The 13,440-nt window shown below is 34.5% G+C and overlaps 1 protein-coding gene across 5 annotated transcripts in view; it reads right to left on the bottom strand.

Moving 5' to 3' along the window:
- The window catches only part of ERBB4 (erb-b2 receptor tyrosine kinase 4), a 1,148,959-nt gene that overhangs the window by 309,990 nt on the left and 825,529 nt on the right, over window positions 1-13,440 (bottom strand). For all 5 annotated transcript variants that reach the window (XM_066278878.1, XM_066278881.1, XM_066278877.1 and 2 more), the window contains exons 10-12: window positions 11,729-11,802; window positions 9,821-9,911; window positions 7,460-7,659 (exon numbers count right to left, since the gene is read on the bottom strand). In XM_066278878.1, coding sequence (XP_066134975.1) covers window positions 7,460-7,659; window positions 9,821-9,911; window positions 11,729-11,802 — 365 coding nt within the window. The remainder of the gene's footprint in view (window positions 1-7,459; window positions 7,660-9,820; window positions 9,912-11,728; window positions 11,803-13,440) is intronic.

Below are 13,440 nucleotides of genomic sequence, written 5' to 3'. Positions count from 1 at the left end.
TGGGAATTGCATTAAATTTGTATATTGCTTTGGGTAATATGGCCATTTTGATTATATTTATTCTTCCTATCCAAGAACAAGGAATATTTTTCCATCTCATTGTATCTTTTTCGATTTCCCTTAAGAATGCTTTGTAATTTTCATTATATAGGTCCTTTACGTTCTTTGTTATGTTTATTCCTAGGTATTTTATTTTTTTTGTTGCAATCGTGAAGGGGATTATTTTTTTGAGTTCGTTTTCTAATATTTCATTGTTGGCATATAGAAAGGCTATGGACTTTTGTATGTTAATTTTGTATCCTGCGACCTTACTGTATTGGTTTATTGTTTCTAGTAGTCTTTTTGTGGAGTCCTTCGGGTTTTCGATGTATAGGATCATATCATCAGCAAAAAGTGATAGCTTTACTTCTTCTTTTCCGATATGGATGCCTTTTATTTCTTTGTCTTGTCTGATTGCTCTGGCCAGAACTTCTAGAACCACGTTGAATAAGAGTGGAGAGAGTGGACAACCCTGTCTTGTTCCTGATTTAAGGTAGAAAGTCCTCAGTTTTATGCCGTTTAATAGGATGTTGGCTGATGGTTTATCATATATGGCCTTTATCATGTTGAGATATTTTCCTTCTATACCCATTTTGTTGAGAGTCTTAAACATAAAATTGTGTTGTATTTTATCAAAAGCCTTTTCTGCATCTATTGATAAGATCATGTGGTTTTTGTTCTTTGTTTTGTTGATATGGTGTATTACGTTAACCGTTTTGCGTATGTTGAACCATCCTTGAGATTCTGGGATGAATCCCACTTGATCATGATGTATTATTTTTTTAATATGTTGTTGTATTCGGTTTGCCAGTATTTTGTTTAGTATTTTAGCATCTGTATTCATTAGAGATATTGGTCTGTAGTTTTCTTTCTTTGTGCCATCCTTGCCAGGTTTTGGTATGAGGGTTATGTTGGCCTCATAAAATGTGTTTGGAAGTATTGCTTCTTCTTCAATTTTTTGGAAGACTTTGAGTAGAATAAGAACCAAGTCTTCTTTGAATGTTTGATAGAATTCACTAGTATAACCGTCTGGGCCTGGACTTTTATTTTTGGGGAGATTTTTAATAGTTTTTTCTATTTCCTCCCTGCTGATTGGTCTGTTTAGGCTTTCTGCTTCTTCATGACTCAGTCTAGGAAGGTTGTATTGTTCTAGGAATTTATCCATTTCTTCTAGGTTGTTGTATTTGGTGGCATATAATTTTTCATAGTATTCTACAATAATTCTTTGTATTTCTATGATGTCTGTGGTGATCTCTCCTCTTTCATTTTGGATTTTATTTATTTGAGTCCTGTGTCTTTTTTCCTTGGTGAGTCTTGCCAAGGGTTTGTCAATTTTGTTGATCTTTTCAAAGAACCAGCTCCTTGTTTTATTGATTTTTTCTATAGTTTTTCTGTTCTCTATTTCATGTATTTCTGCTCTGATTTTTATTATCTCCTTTCTTCGGCTGGTTTTGGGTTGTCTTTGTTCTTCTTTTTCTAGTTCCTTAAGGTGTGAAGTTAAGTGGTTTACTTCGGCTCTCTCTTGTTTGTTCATATAGGCCTGAAGTGATATGAACTTTCCTCTTATTACTGCTTTTGCTGCATCCCAGAGATTCTGATATGTCGTATTTTCATTTTCATTTGTCTGTATATATCTTTTGATTTCTGCGCTTATTTCTTCTTTGACCCATTCATTTTTTAGAAGTATGTTGTTTAGTTTCCACATTTTTGTGGGTTTTTCCCCCTCTTTTTTGCAGTTGAATTCTAGTTTCAGGGCTTTATGATCAGAAAATATGCTTGGTACAATTTCAATTTTTCTAAATTTGCTGATATTGTCTTTGTGGCCCAACATATGGTCAATTCTTGAGAATGTTCCATGTACACTAGAGAAAAATGTATACTCTGTCGCTTTGGGATGAAGTGTCCTGTAGATGTCTATCATATCCAGGTGTTCTAGTATTTCGTTTAAGGCCACTATATCTTTATTCATTCTCTGTTTGGATGACCGATCTAGAGCCGTCAGCGGTGTATTGAGGTCTCCAAGTATGATTGTATTTTTGTTAGTTTTTGTTTTAAGGTCAATAAGTAGCTGTCTTATATATTTTGGTGCTCCTTGGTTTGGTGCATATATATTAAGGATTGTTATGTCTTCTTGATTCAACTTCCCCTTAATCATTATGAAATTACCATTTTTGTCTCTGAGTACTTTTTCTGTCTTGTAGTCAGCATTATTAGATATGAGTATTGCTACACCTGCTTTTTTTTGGGTGTTGTTTGCTTGGAGTATTGTTTTCCAGCCTTTCACTTTGAATTTGTTTTTATCCTTGTTGCTTAGATGTGTTTCTTGTAGGCAGCATATAGTTGGATTTTCTTTTTTAATCCATTCTGCTACTCTGTGTCTTTTTATTGGTAAGTTTAATCCATTTACATTTAGTGTAATTATTGACACTTGTGGGTTCCCTACTGCCATTTTATAAATTGCTTTCTGTTAGTTTTGTATCTAGTTTGATTCTTCTCTTTTGTTTTTCTATCATTTGTTTTTGTTTGTTTGTGTTTCATACTTCTTTCCTCTGTTGCTACCTTTTTTAAGTCAAGTGTTTTTGTAGTGGTTTTTTTAAGGGTGGTTACCATTAAGTAATGAAAAGGGTACCTACCATATTCATTGTAGTACCCTATCTTATAAGTATTTCTGCACTTCATCATCCTTTGCTACTGTTAATCTCCATCCTCTCCCCCCTTTTTTTCCTTTGTTGTCACAGTTTAAGTTTGGTTTTATTGTGTTCTTGGTGGAGCTGTTACTTGTGGTGTTGTTTTCTTTTGTTCTTTGAATCTGGTTGGAAAACCCCCCTTAGTATTTCCTGGAGTGGGGGCTTTCTGTTGATAAATTCTCTCATCTTTTCTGTATTTGTGAATGTTTTAATATCTCCTTCATACTTGAAGGATAGCTTTGATGGGTATAGTATTCTTGGCTGAAAGTTCCTCTCTTTCAGGGCTTTAAATATTGGGGTCCACTCTCTTCTAGCTTGTAGAGTTTCTGCTGAGAAATCTGATGATAATCTAATAGGCCTTCCTTTATATGTTGTACTCTTCTTTTCCCTGGCTGCCTTGAGAATTTTTTCTTTGTCATTGGTTTGTGTCATCTTTATTATGATGTGCCTTGGAGTGGGTTTGTTGGGGTTAAGAAAACTTGGTGTTCTGTTTGCTTCTTGAATTTGAGGCTTTAGTTCCTTCCACAGGCTTGGGAAGTTCTCGTCTATTATTTGTTTGAGTATATTCTCCATTCCATTTTCTTTCTCTTCTCCCTCTGATATACCTATTATTCTTATGTTATTCTTTCTGATGGAGTCAGACAATTCCTGTAGGGCTTTCTCATTTTTTATTATTTTTGAGTCTCTTTCTTCTTCTCTCTGTTGTGCCTCAAGTTGTTTGTCTTCTATTTCACTAATCCTATCTTCAATCTGGGCTGTTCTGTTAGCTAAGCTTGTTACCTCGTTTTTCAGCTCGTGAATTGAGTTTTTCATTTCTGTTTGATTTGTTTTTATAGTTTCAATTTCCTTGGTAATATATTCTTTGTGTTCATTGAGTTGTTTTCTGATCTCCCTATATTGCCTTTCTGTGTTTTCTTGTATATCTCTGAGTATTTTTAAGATTTCTAGTTTAAATTCTCTGTCATTTAGCTCCAAGGCTTCCAATATGTTAAGTCTTTTCTCCATAGATTTTTCCACATCTATTTGTGTTACCTCTCTTTCTTTTGTATCCATAATATTCGATTTCCTCTTTCTTATCGGCATCTGAGGGTGGTCTTATTGATAGCACGCGGGCGCACTCCCTGGCGGCTTGAATGAGCGTCGCTGCGGTAGCTTCCTCCACACCCTCATCTCTCAGATTCAAGTGATAACAGTCCTTTTGCTTTCAGTTTGTGTGGAACTCCGGAATGCTCCGAGGATAAATTTTTCTGTTTCTAGTTGATAAATTTGTTGTGATTTAGGGGAGAGCTGTCGGACGCGCTTCTCACGGCGCCATTTCCGTGACGTCATTCCTGCTTTGAATTTTTTTACTCAAAGGAGCAAGTTTGCTCAAGCCACTGTCATACTTCGTAGATGAAGTAAAGATTTTTTAGTGTCATTACTGCTTTAAATTCTGTTGAACTTCAAAAAACACTGTCAAAAACAAGACTGCCCTTTTTTTTTTTAAGTTACCAAGTCCACTGTCAGATTAAATCTGAGTACTTTAGGGGGTGAGTGTGTGTATGTGTGTATATGTGTATGTATGTGTGCACATAAATGTATGTGGATGTGTGCATGTGTGTATGTATCACATGTGCATTTGTATACATATATGTATACCGTATATCTGTACATGCATATACTATATGTGTGTGTAATCACATACATCTTGCATGTCAAGGGTATACTAAGAGAGACTACCTAAAAATGCAATTTTTACAGTACAATTAAAATAAAGCAAATATTTAGTTTTCCCATTTGCAGATAATACTATGGAGGATAAAAGAGCTTTAATCACATGTGGGCAACCATTGCAGGCTCAATATAAACATGAGCAGCGTCACCTTGAGGTCAAATTTATAGGGCAATTTACATTTCTGAAAGTGCAGGATCCAATGTACTGTGAGACTGAAATCCAAATTCTGACAAATGGATTTCATGCAAAAATTGTTTATTCTAAGATGGTAAAGATCATAAATGATATGCTGAATTTTATACTATAGCACCACAATACCGTGTTTCTCCTAACTGCTTCTTTCCTTTCAGTAACTGTAAAGTCCACATGAAATGCCCAGAACAAGAAAATATGTTCATGGTATGAAATATGGATAAACTCAGTCCAAGAGGAATGGCACTGAAAATTGAAGAACATGTTACATTTTTAGTGTATTGTTAAAATTATTTACTTTCTTTTGTTTGTTTAAAAAGTTTAGAAGTCTCCAAGAGGTATGTAATAATTACATAAAGTTTTCTTAGCTCTCATTTTTACATTTAATTTCTTTCTGAGTTTTCTTTCCATTTGCTTCTTATTCAGGATTACAAAAGAGAAAAGAAGTAAACAGTGGAATTTGTAAAATGATTAAATGGTTCAAGGAGAAATGGTCTCTGATTATTTTATTTCTTGGTTTTTTTTTCTTTTGCCTTCATACTTAAGTATTTTCTTTGAAAAGTAGTAGTACTTTTGTTTCATTTTGTTCATTCAAGAAAGTAGATGAAAAGGAGAAGATAATCCTGATTTAGGGAAATATTTATTAGTTAGTGTTGAATATTATTCTATTTTACTCCTGTGAATAATCTACTCTGTCTGAGGCATGTACAAACACAAATATAGTAATGTAGGATAAAAATCTTAAGAAATAGTAAAAAAAAAAAAAAAAAAAAAGAAAGTTTTCTGCCAGGAATCAGAAATGTATAAAACCAAGGATAAAATTAGACAAAATTAGATACTTCTCATTCAATGTGAACATGCATATTTGATACATAATAAAATTGTGTTTTGTTTTGTTTCTATTTTTTTTTTTAGTGAGAGGAAGGGAGATAGCAAGGAAGACTCCCACATGAACCCCGACCTGGATTCACTTGGCAACCTTGTCATGGGCCAATTCTCAAATAAACCAACCTATTTTTAACATCTGAGGCTGATGCTCACCTAAGGAGTAATCCTCAGCGCCTAGGGCCATGCTTAAACCAATGGAGCCACTGGCTATGAGAGGGGGAGAGGGAGAAAAGGAGGAGAAGGAGGGGTGGAGAAGCAGATGGTTGCTTCTCCTGTTTCCACTGATTGGGAATCAAACCCAGGATGTCCATATACCGGGCTGATGCTCTATCCACTGACCCACTGGCCAGAGTCAAAATTGTGTAGTTGTTAAGTCTATATGGATTAGAATAATATATAAGAACTTAACTTTACTCAAAACAGGAACCTCATGTTGCAATAGATCTCTTTTCTCTGGAAAATACTTTCCAGGATCCAAAACAGCTGAAATGTGAGTTCCTTACAAATTATAATTATATTTCATGAAAATAGCTAACCTGAGCTGCCTTAAACCCTTTCTAAAACAAGGTAGAGCAGGGGTCCCCAAACTACGGCCCGCGGGCCACATATGGCTCCCTGAGGCCATTTATCCGGCCCCTGCCGCATTTCCGGAAGGGGCACTTTTTTCATTGGTGGTCAGTGAGAGGAGCACATTGACCATCTCACTAGCTAAAAGCAGGCCCATAGTTCCCATTGAAATAATGGTCAGTTTGTTGATTTAAATTTACTCGTTTTTTATTTTAAATATTGTATTTGTTCCCGTTTTGTTTTTATACTTTAAAATAAGATATGTGCAGTGTGCATAGGGATTTGTTCATAGTTTTTTTTATAGTTCAGCCCTCCAACGTCTGAGGGACAGAGACCTGGCCCCCTGTGTAAAAAGTTTGGGGACTCCTGAGGTAGAGAGAAAGCTTTAATTATTTTGATCTCTTAAGAGTTTATATATATATTTTATTTTAAATGTTCATACTATTCATTTGCATACACAAAGAAATAAATGTAACCATATGTGTTAATACTCTTATGATTATTCCAATGGTGAGATTAAAGAAATAAGAAGACATACAGCACAATGTTTCTTAGAGGATGTCACTTTAAAATAGAACTAACTCATTATAACCACAACTAGGACATGTATTTTGTGAACAGATCATTTAAATTCTAAGTCTTTTACTTGATATTTACCATAAGCAAGTCAGCCACTTAAATGCACAGTAGCAGCACTGGTAGGATGTAGAAGAGAGTAGTAGAAAAACAAGAAAGAATTAAGTTTCAAACATTGGAATATCAAAGTAGAAGATAGGAATGGTCTAGTTATGTGCCCATGAAAACATCATTAGCTCCTGTGTAACGGAGAAGTGATGAAGTGGGTCAATAAGTAGCAGAATATGTGAGAAAAGAAAGAAGTAAAATGCCTACAGAAATGCATTTATGAAATGAACTTGCTTCCCGAACAGCATTTTATACTTTTCAAAAAAAAAAAATCTTTATTTTTTTTCATTAATCCCAAATGACAAATACTCTGTTTATTCTATGTTATTAAATTCAGAGAAAGCAAACAGGAAATTCAATGGGGTGAATTTCCACAAATCGACTGAATTCAAGGATGCCTACTAAACATTTAGGTTTCCAAGTTCCATTTACACCTATTGAATCTAAATATCCACAGGAGGGTACTTATAAGTAGGCAAGACTGGCAAATATATAATGTTATAAAAAAACATGCAATATGTTATAAAATGTGACCTATTCTGATTATTTTATACGAACCATTCTTAGGGGTGGAGAAAAAAAAAGGCAACAATTCTGAGCCACTGGCATGTTTAACTCTTTAGTCTGATATAGAATGGGAGGAAATGTTTAAAGCTTCTATGTTTTAATGTCTGAGTAATGTACTTACTGCAGTTTTCAGCTTTCCGGTTGTCCCGGATCACTATTCTTTGGTTGAGAGTGCTGAAGAGCGTCGTCCAGTTGATGGTATGATAGTAACACAGGTTGCTGTTGTCCGTGATATAGATGTTTCCTGCGCTTATTTCCTTCAGGGACTGGAACTGCAGGGACGTGATGCCTTGTTGCTTGAGGATAAGTAAGGAAAGGCCACTAAACAGAGGGGAGAGAGAACACGGAGCAACAATAAATATTTTCTGGCCAGGACATTCTTTTCAGAAGTAAAATAAGAACGTCACTTCTTACTCTAGAAGGAAAATAGAGCACAGAGAGCCAGAGAGCGATTGAGTCAGTAAATCTGTGCTCAGGATATTAATTCTTTATATACTATACACTGGCAGTTTTAAAAGTTATACCCAAGCAGTAGAGCATCAGCCCAGCATGTGGAAGTCCTTGGTTCGATTTCCGGCCAAGGCACATAGGAGAAGCCCCCATCTGCTTCTCCTCCCTCCCCCCTCTCCTTTCTCTCTATCTCTCTTTTCCCTTCCTGCAGCCAAGGTTCCATTGGAGCAAAGTTGGCCCGGGTGCTGAGGATGACTCCATGGCCTCTGCCTCAGGCACTGGAATGGCTCTGGCCACCATGGAATAACACCCCAGATGGGCAGAGCATCACCTCCTGGTGGGCATGCCGGATGGATCCTGGTTGGGCACATGCGGGAGACTGTCTGACTGCCTCCTTGTTTCTAACTTCGGAAACACACACACACACACACACATACGAAGTTATACCCAAAAGTGTTCATTTTTAGAAATATGAATATTAATGATATCTCTGTCTCTGTCTACATATTTACCCCTCAGGGTTAAATATGCTTCCCTTCTACCCCTCATGCCTTAAATTCCTCAATGAAATTCTGTGTTAGGATGAAATATTTAAGTAAATGCATATGAGATGACTTTTTATCTACCCAAAGTAAAATATTCATCTCATTCCAATAGATTTAGAATACTTTCCAAAGATAAATACTGTAGAGAATGTATATGATATTTAGCTTTAATTTATTTGGAAAAAAAGTATAATTGTAATAGTCGAAGAAAGTATAAGTAAAGATAAGTAATAAAAACTACAGAGAAGAATGAAATTAAAGTTAAATTTTACAAAATACTCAGAAGGCTTGGAGGACTGGGGAAGGATTTCTAAAAGTTAAATACCAACAACACTGTAGAAACCAATGGTCATTTCAAGGAAATTGTTTTTATCAACAGACTCCATATTTTTTAATTAAGTTTCTTTTTATTCTCTGAAGAATAAATGTGTTTTTCATATTTTGATCAACTAATGAACATGATCATACATTTTGGATATCTCAACTGTCCCCTTTTATTTTATTTATAAACATAAATATATGTTGAATATATATATATATCAGGCATGTGTATGTATGTATTCAACTAAGCTGTAATTCCTCCTCTCAAATCTTTTGCTCCCATTATAACCACCTTGATTTATTGATTACAATGTGAGCATCATAATGCCTTGACAGATTTATAATTTTATTCAGTGAACAGTAAAATTGGCTGCATATAACTTGCTTCTCTGAATTATTCCTTTTAATTAATACTTCTCTCCTTTACATCTTAAAACAAAACAGCATAATTCAATGGATATTCTGTAAGATACTATTATAATATATTTGATGGCAATATTTAGGTAGCTTTTAGATTTAAGCATAAATATTAAATCAAAACATCCTTATATAAACTATCTCTTAACTATTAATAACAATTTCATACAGGTAAAATCTGAAATAAAAAGTAGAATAATAAGTATTAACTATTTTTATTATATGAATAAGAAATACTGACATTAGAATATTAGAACAGTGTCCTTCTGAGCCCTGATTTTTCTGTTTATTATAACTAAAACTGCATGTAGGATGATGGACCATTCTTGAAACCTTAGTCCTATGATGTTTGGTACAAATGACAGCACCGGAGACAAAACGAGCACTTCCTGGTATGACCTTTTTATCCCATACGACTAAGCAGTTTCAAAGGCATCCAACTTTACCTTTTAACCATAATAAAACATGATCAAAAAGAAGGTTTAATTTTATGGTTCACTTCATGTACTTCACTCCTGTAAAATATTAATATTATTTTAAAGATAAGTGGCTGAAAAATGGAATTGTATATCCTATCCATTTAAAGCACATCTGGAGTATTTTTGGTTGAGCTTACCTTTGGAATTAAGAATAGAAACCCAGTATTTCTAGAATTGGTAAGTTAATGAAGCTGATAGCTTTGACATAACATACACATGAGGCTCCTCTTGAAATCCGGGAGACCTGCATCTTTGATCATATAAACGTACCTATAGAGTACTCGTCCACCAATGGTTACCAGGTTAGAAAAAACACTGAAGTCAGTCATGTTTGGGGGCCATGATTGTATGTTCAAGAAACCTACAAGAGAACAAAAGAACAAACAGTTGAATAATTCAGCATATCATTGTCTTTGTAATAGTGTTTAATACTGATTATTTTTGAAATGATAAAAATATGTTGAAAGTTTAAAAGGGCAATAAATTTTCCTAGTTTTGAAACATTCTATCTCATATTTCTTCTTCCAAAATTGAGTATCTTATCCAAAGTTTCAGGACTACAATACTCCATAGATAATAGATATCAAAATAATGAGCACCAAGAATCTTATGTTTCTCAGACATATAAAATCATATAATTGTATGTATTAAACTATTTGAATAATTCTTAATTCAATTTATTATTTTAAAAGCAAAGCTATTTAGTCTAACTAGATGAAAAGAAAAATATAGGCCCTGGCCGGTTGGCTCAGTGGTAGAGTATCAGCCTGGCATGTGATGTCCTATGTTAGGTTCCTGGTCAGGGCACACAGGAGAAGTAGCCATCTGCTTCTCCACTCCTCCCCCTTCTCTCTCCCTCCCTCCCCCCCTCTCTATTTCTCTCTTTTCCAATCCTACAGCCATGGCTTGACTGGCTCAAACACACCCCAGGTGCTGAGGCTGGCTCCCTGGATCCTCTGTCTCAGGTGCTAAAAATAGCTCAGTTGTGAGCATGGCCTCAGACAGGCAGAGCATCAGCCCCAGATGGCAGTTGCTGAGTGGATCCCAGTCAGGTTCATGTGGGAGTCAGTCGCTCTATCTTCCCTCCTCTCACTTGGAAAAGAAGAGAAAATATATATTTTCTCAGAAACACAAAATATATATTTTCTCACAAACACAAACACACACACATGTGCATAAACACATATAATTTCAATTTCTCTAAAATCCTTTACCATTTTTTCTATACAATTATGACATCAGTTGTCTATCTTGCATTCTAAGGCATATACATATATACTTAATCTTTTTCATTTGATTTTACTTTTTTTTTCATTTTCTTTTTATTAAGTGAGAGGTAAGGAGGCAGACCACTTGGCAAACCCCCTACAGGCCAATGCTCTGCCCATCTGGGGCTGTTGCTCTGTTTCTTCTGCAACCACGCTATTTTAGCTCCTGAGGTGGAGTCCTGGAGCCATCCTCAGTGCCTGGAGCCAACTTGTTCCAATCACTCGAACTATGGATGCAAGAAGGGAAAAGAAAGAGAAAAAAAGAGAGAGAGAGAGGACAAGGGCGGGGGTGAAGAAGCAGATGGTTGCTTCTTCTGTGTGCCCTGACCAGGAATTGAACCTGGGACTTCTACACTCCTGACTGAGGCTCTACTGCTGAGCTAACCAGCAGGGGCCTTGACTTTATATTATTTAATAACAAATCCATGTTTAATTCATGTCTATGAGCTCGTATCACCTCCTATAACAGCCCTAAATATATTAAGTCAGCGGTTCTCAACCTGTGGGTCGCAACCCCGGCGGGGATCGAACGACCAAAACACAGGGGTTGCCTAAAGCCATCGGAAAATACATATTTATTATACAGTACATTAAGTAATTAAGTAATCTATAAATATTTGTGAAATGAATTATATGCATTATACATGTATAATAATACTTCTTGTGAAAAAGCAAAAAGAAAAACATGGGTTCAAAGACTGGTTACATTTGCAAAATGAGTAACATGAAGATTTCAAGAATATTTTACTTTTAAATCATATGGGCTTTCACAATGTGTACAAACGCTAAGAAGAAAAGACTAGAATTTACTTTGAAAATTAGTTTCTGATTCCAAAATTACATAATATTTTCAAGAAAACACTAAAATTTACATAATTAATGGCACAACAATTCCTCTTTAAAAAATTACCTGTTATCTCTCTAACTGTCCGGAAGACGTTCAGTTTCTCTGGGTCTATGGCTTCTATTGCATTGTAAGGGTCCCTAGGAACCAAGGAGAAAAACAGCTAGAATTAAAATTTTAAAAATGAAAATACTACAAATGTGACAATATTTTATTTAAATTTAATTTTAATTATCAATAGGAGGGCTAGCAATGTCTGTCCAAATATTTCTATCCAAGATGTGAAGAAGAATTAAAAGATGTTTTGAGGAATATTTTGATGACAGAATATGAGTTCTTCATCAAAGGCTATTTTAGATTTAGAGAAATTATTAAGCTTGACTATACTGAAGAAACCTTCAAATAGAGTAGGTCCATTTATGAATCATTTTGTTATATTTTGCTTTAAATGTTTATTCTTAATTGGGAAAATATATTCTGCAAATAATTATGTTATGGTGAGGACGTTGCCTTGTAGGCTCCACAAAGCACTCTAAATTGAAAATAGCACCTATTATGTATTAGAGGGATAAAAAGTACATGAAGTCAGCTTTTTGTTGTATCTTCACATTTATCTTTCAGCAAATTTATACACGACAATATTTATAACATTACATGAAAGTTAATCTTCACATGAATTATTTAGAGCAATCTTATTCTTATGTGGTTTATTTATATCTATTTTTATTACACATACCTATTTCCTTCCATTTATATAAATCATACTAACATTTGAAAACACAATATACAATAAATGTAGTAATACCCATAATATGTTGTAAATCTGAAGATTTTTAAAAATATCATGTTCTAATACATACATAGTTTTTTAAATAAAGTTTTATGTATACACACACACACACACACAGATGCCCTGTCTCTTCAAAAATAAACACAATATCTTTTAAAACTAAATGTTGAATAGATATTGATTAGGTTTTCATCTTAAGAACAGGTTTTTCAGGTATAATTTATTAAGCATATAAAATAATTGCACACTTAGATATTAAGCCAAACATAAACATAATAATAGCAAACATTTCTCAGTAATTCAAGCAATAATTTCAGTTTTAAAAAAATACATAGTATTTAAAAATGTTTTATTATTTTAAAATGCATCCTGTGCTATCCTCAGCATGTAGAGATCCCATATTAATATCTACCCTTCAGGGAAAAGGTGAAGTCTATTCAATGACCACTTCTCCAAGACAGATCAAACCTTTTAAGAACAATGTTATACAATCATATGTTACACACACACACACACACACACATATGTTTTCCTTATGTATAAATATATATATGGAATCTTTTTTTACATTAGTTCTATTTTATTTTTCATTAAATTTATTGGGGTGATATTGCTTGATAAGATTGTATAGGTTTCCAATGTACACTTCTAAGATACATCAGCTGTATATTGCATTTTTTGCCAACCAACCAAAGTCAAGTCTTCTTTCATTGCCATATATTTGATCTGCTTTACCTTTAATAACCCAGACCTCCTTCCCTCTGGTAACCACCACATCCTGTTGCCTGCGTCTATGTTAGGACATCTGTTGTGTTACCAATCTTTAGAAATCTTTCTTTTGTGCATAGGGGAAAAACACTAAGATTTGGTGATTCACTGGAAGCAGTTCTAACAGGGCTATCAGTCGAAGTGCTCTACAATCCCCTGACAGGTATGTATTTATCCTAGCCTTAGAGCTGGTAAAGACTATTAGTTTTAACAACTATGA

This window comes from Saccopteryx bilineata, chromosome 5 (assembly GCF_036850765.1).
Source record: "Saccopteryx bilineata isolate mSacBil1 chromosome 5, mSacBil1_pri_phased_curated, whole genome shotgun sequence".
NCBI lineage: Eukaryota > Metazoa > Chordata > Mammalia > Chiroptera > Emballonuridae > Saccopteryx > Saccopteryx bilineata.
The sequence above is the reverse complement of the archived record's forward strand: the minus strand, read 5'-3'. Positions and strand labels throughout refer to the sequence as shown.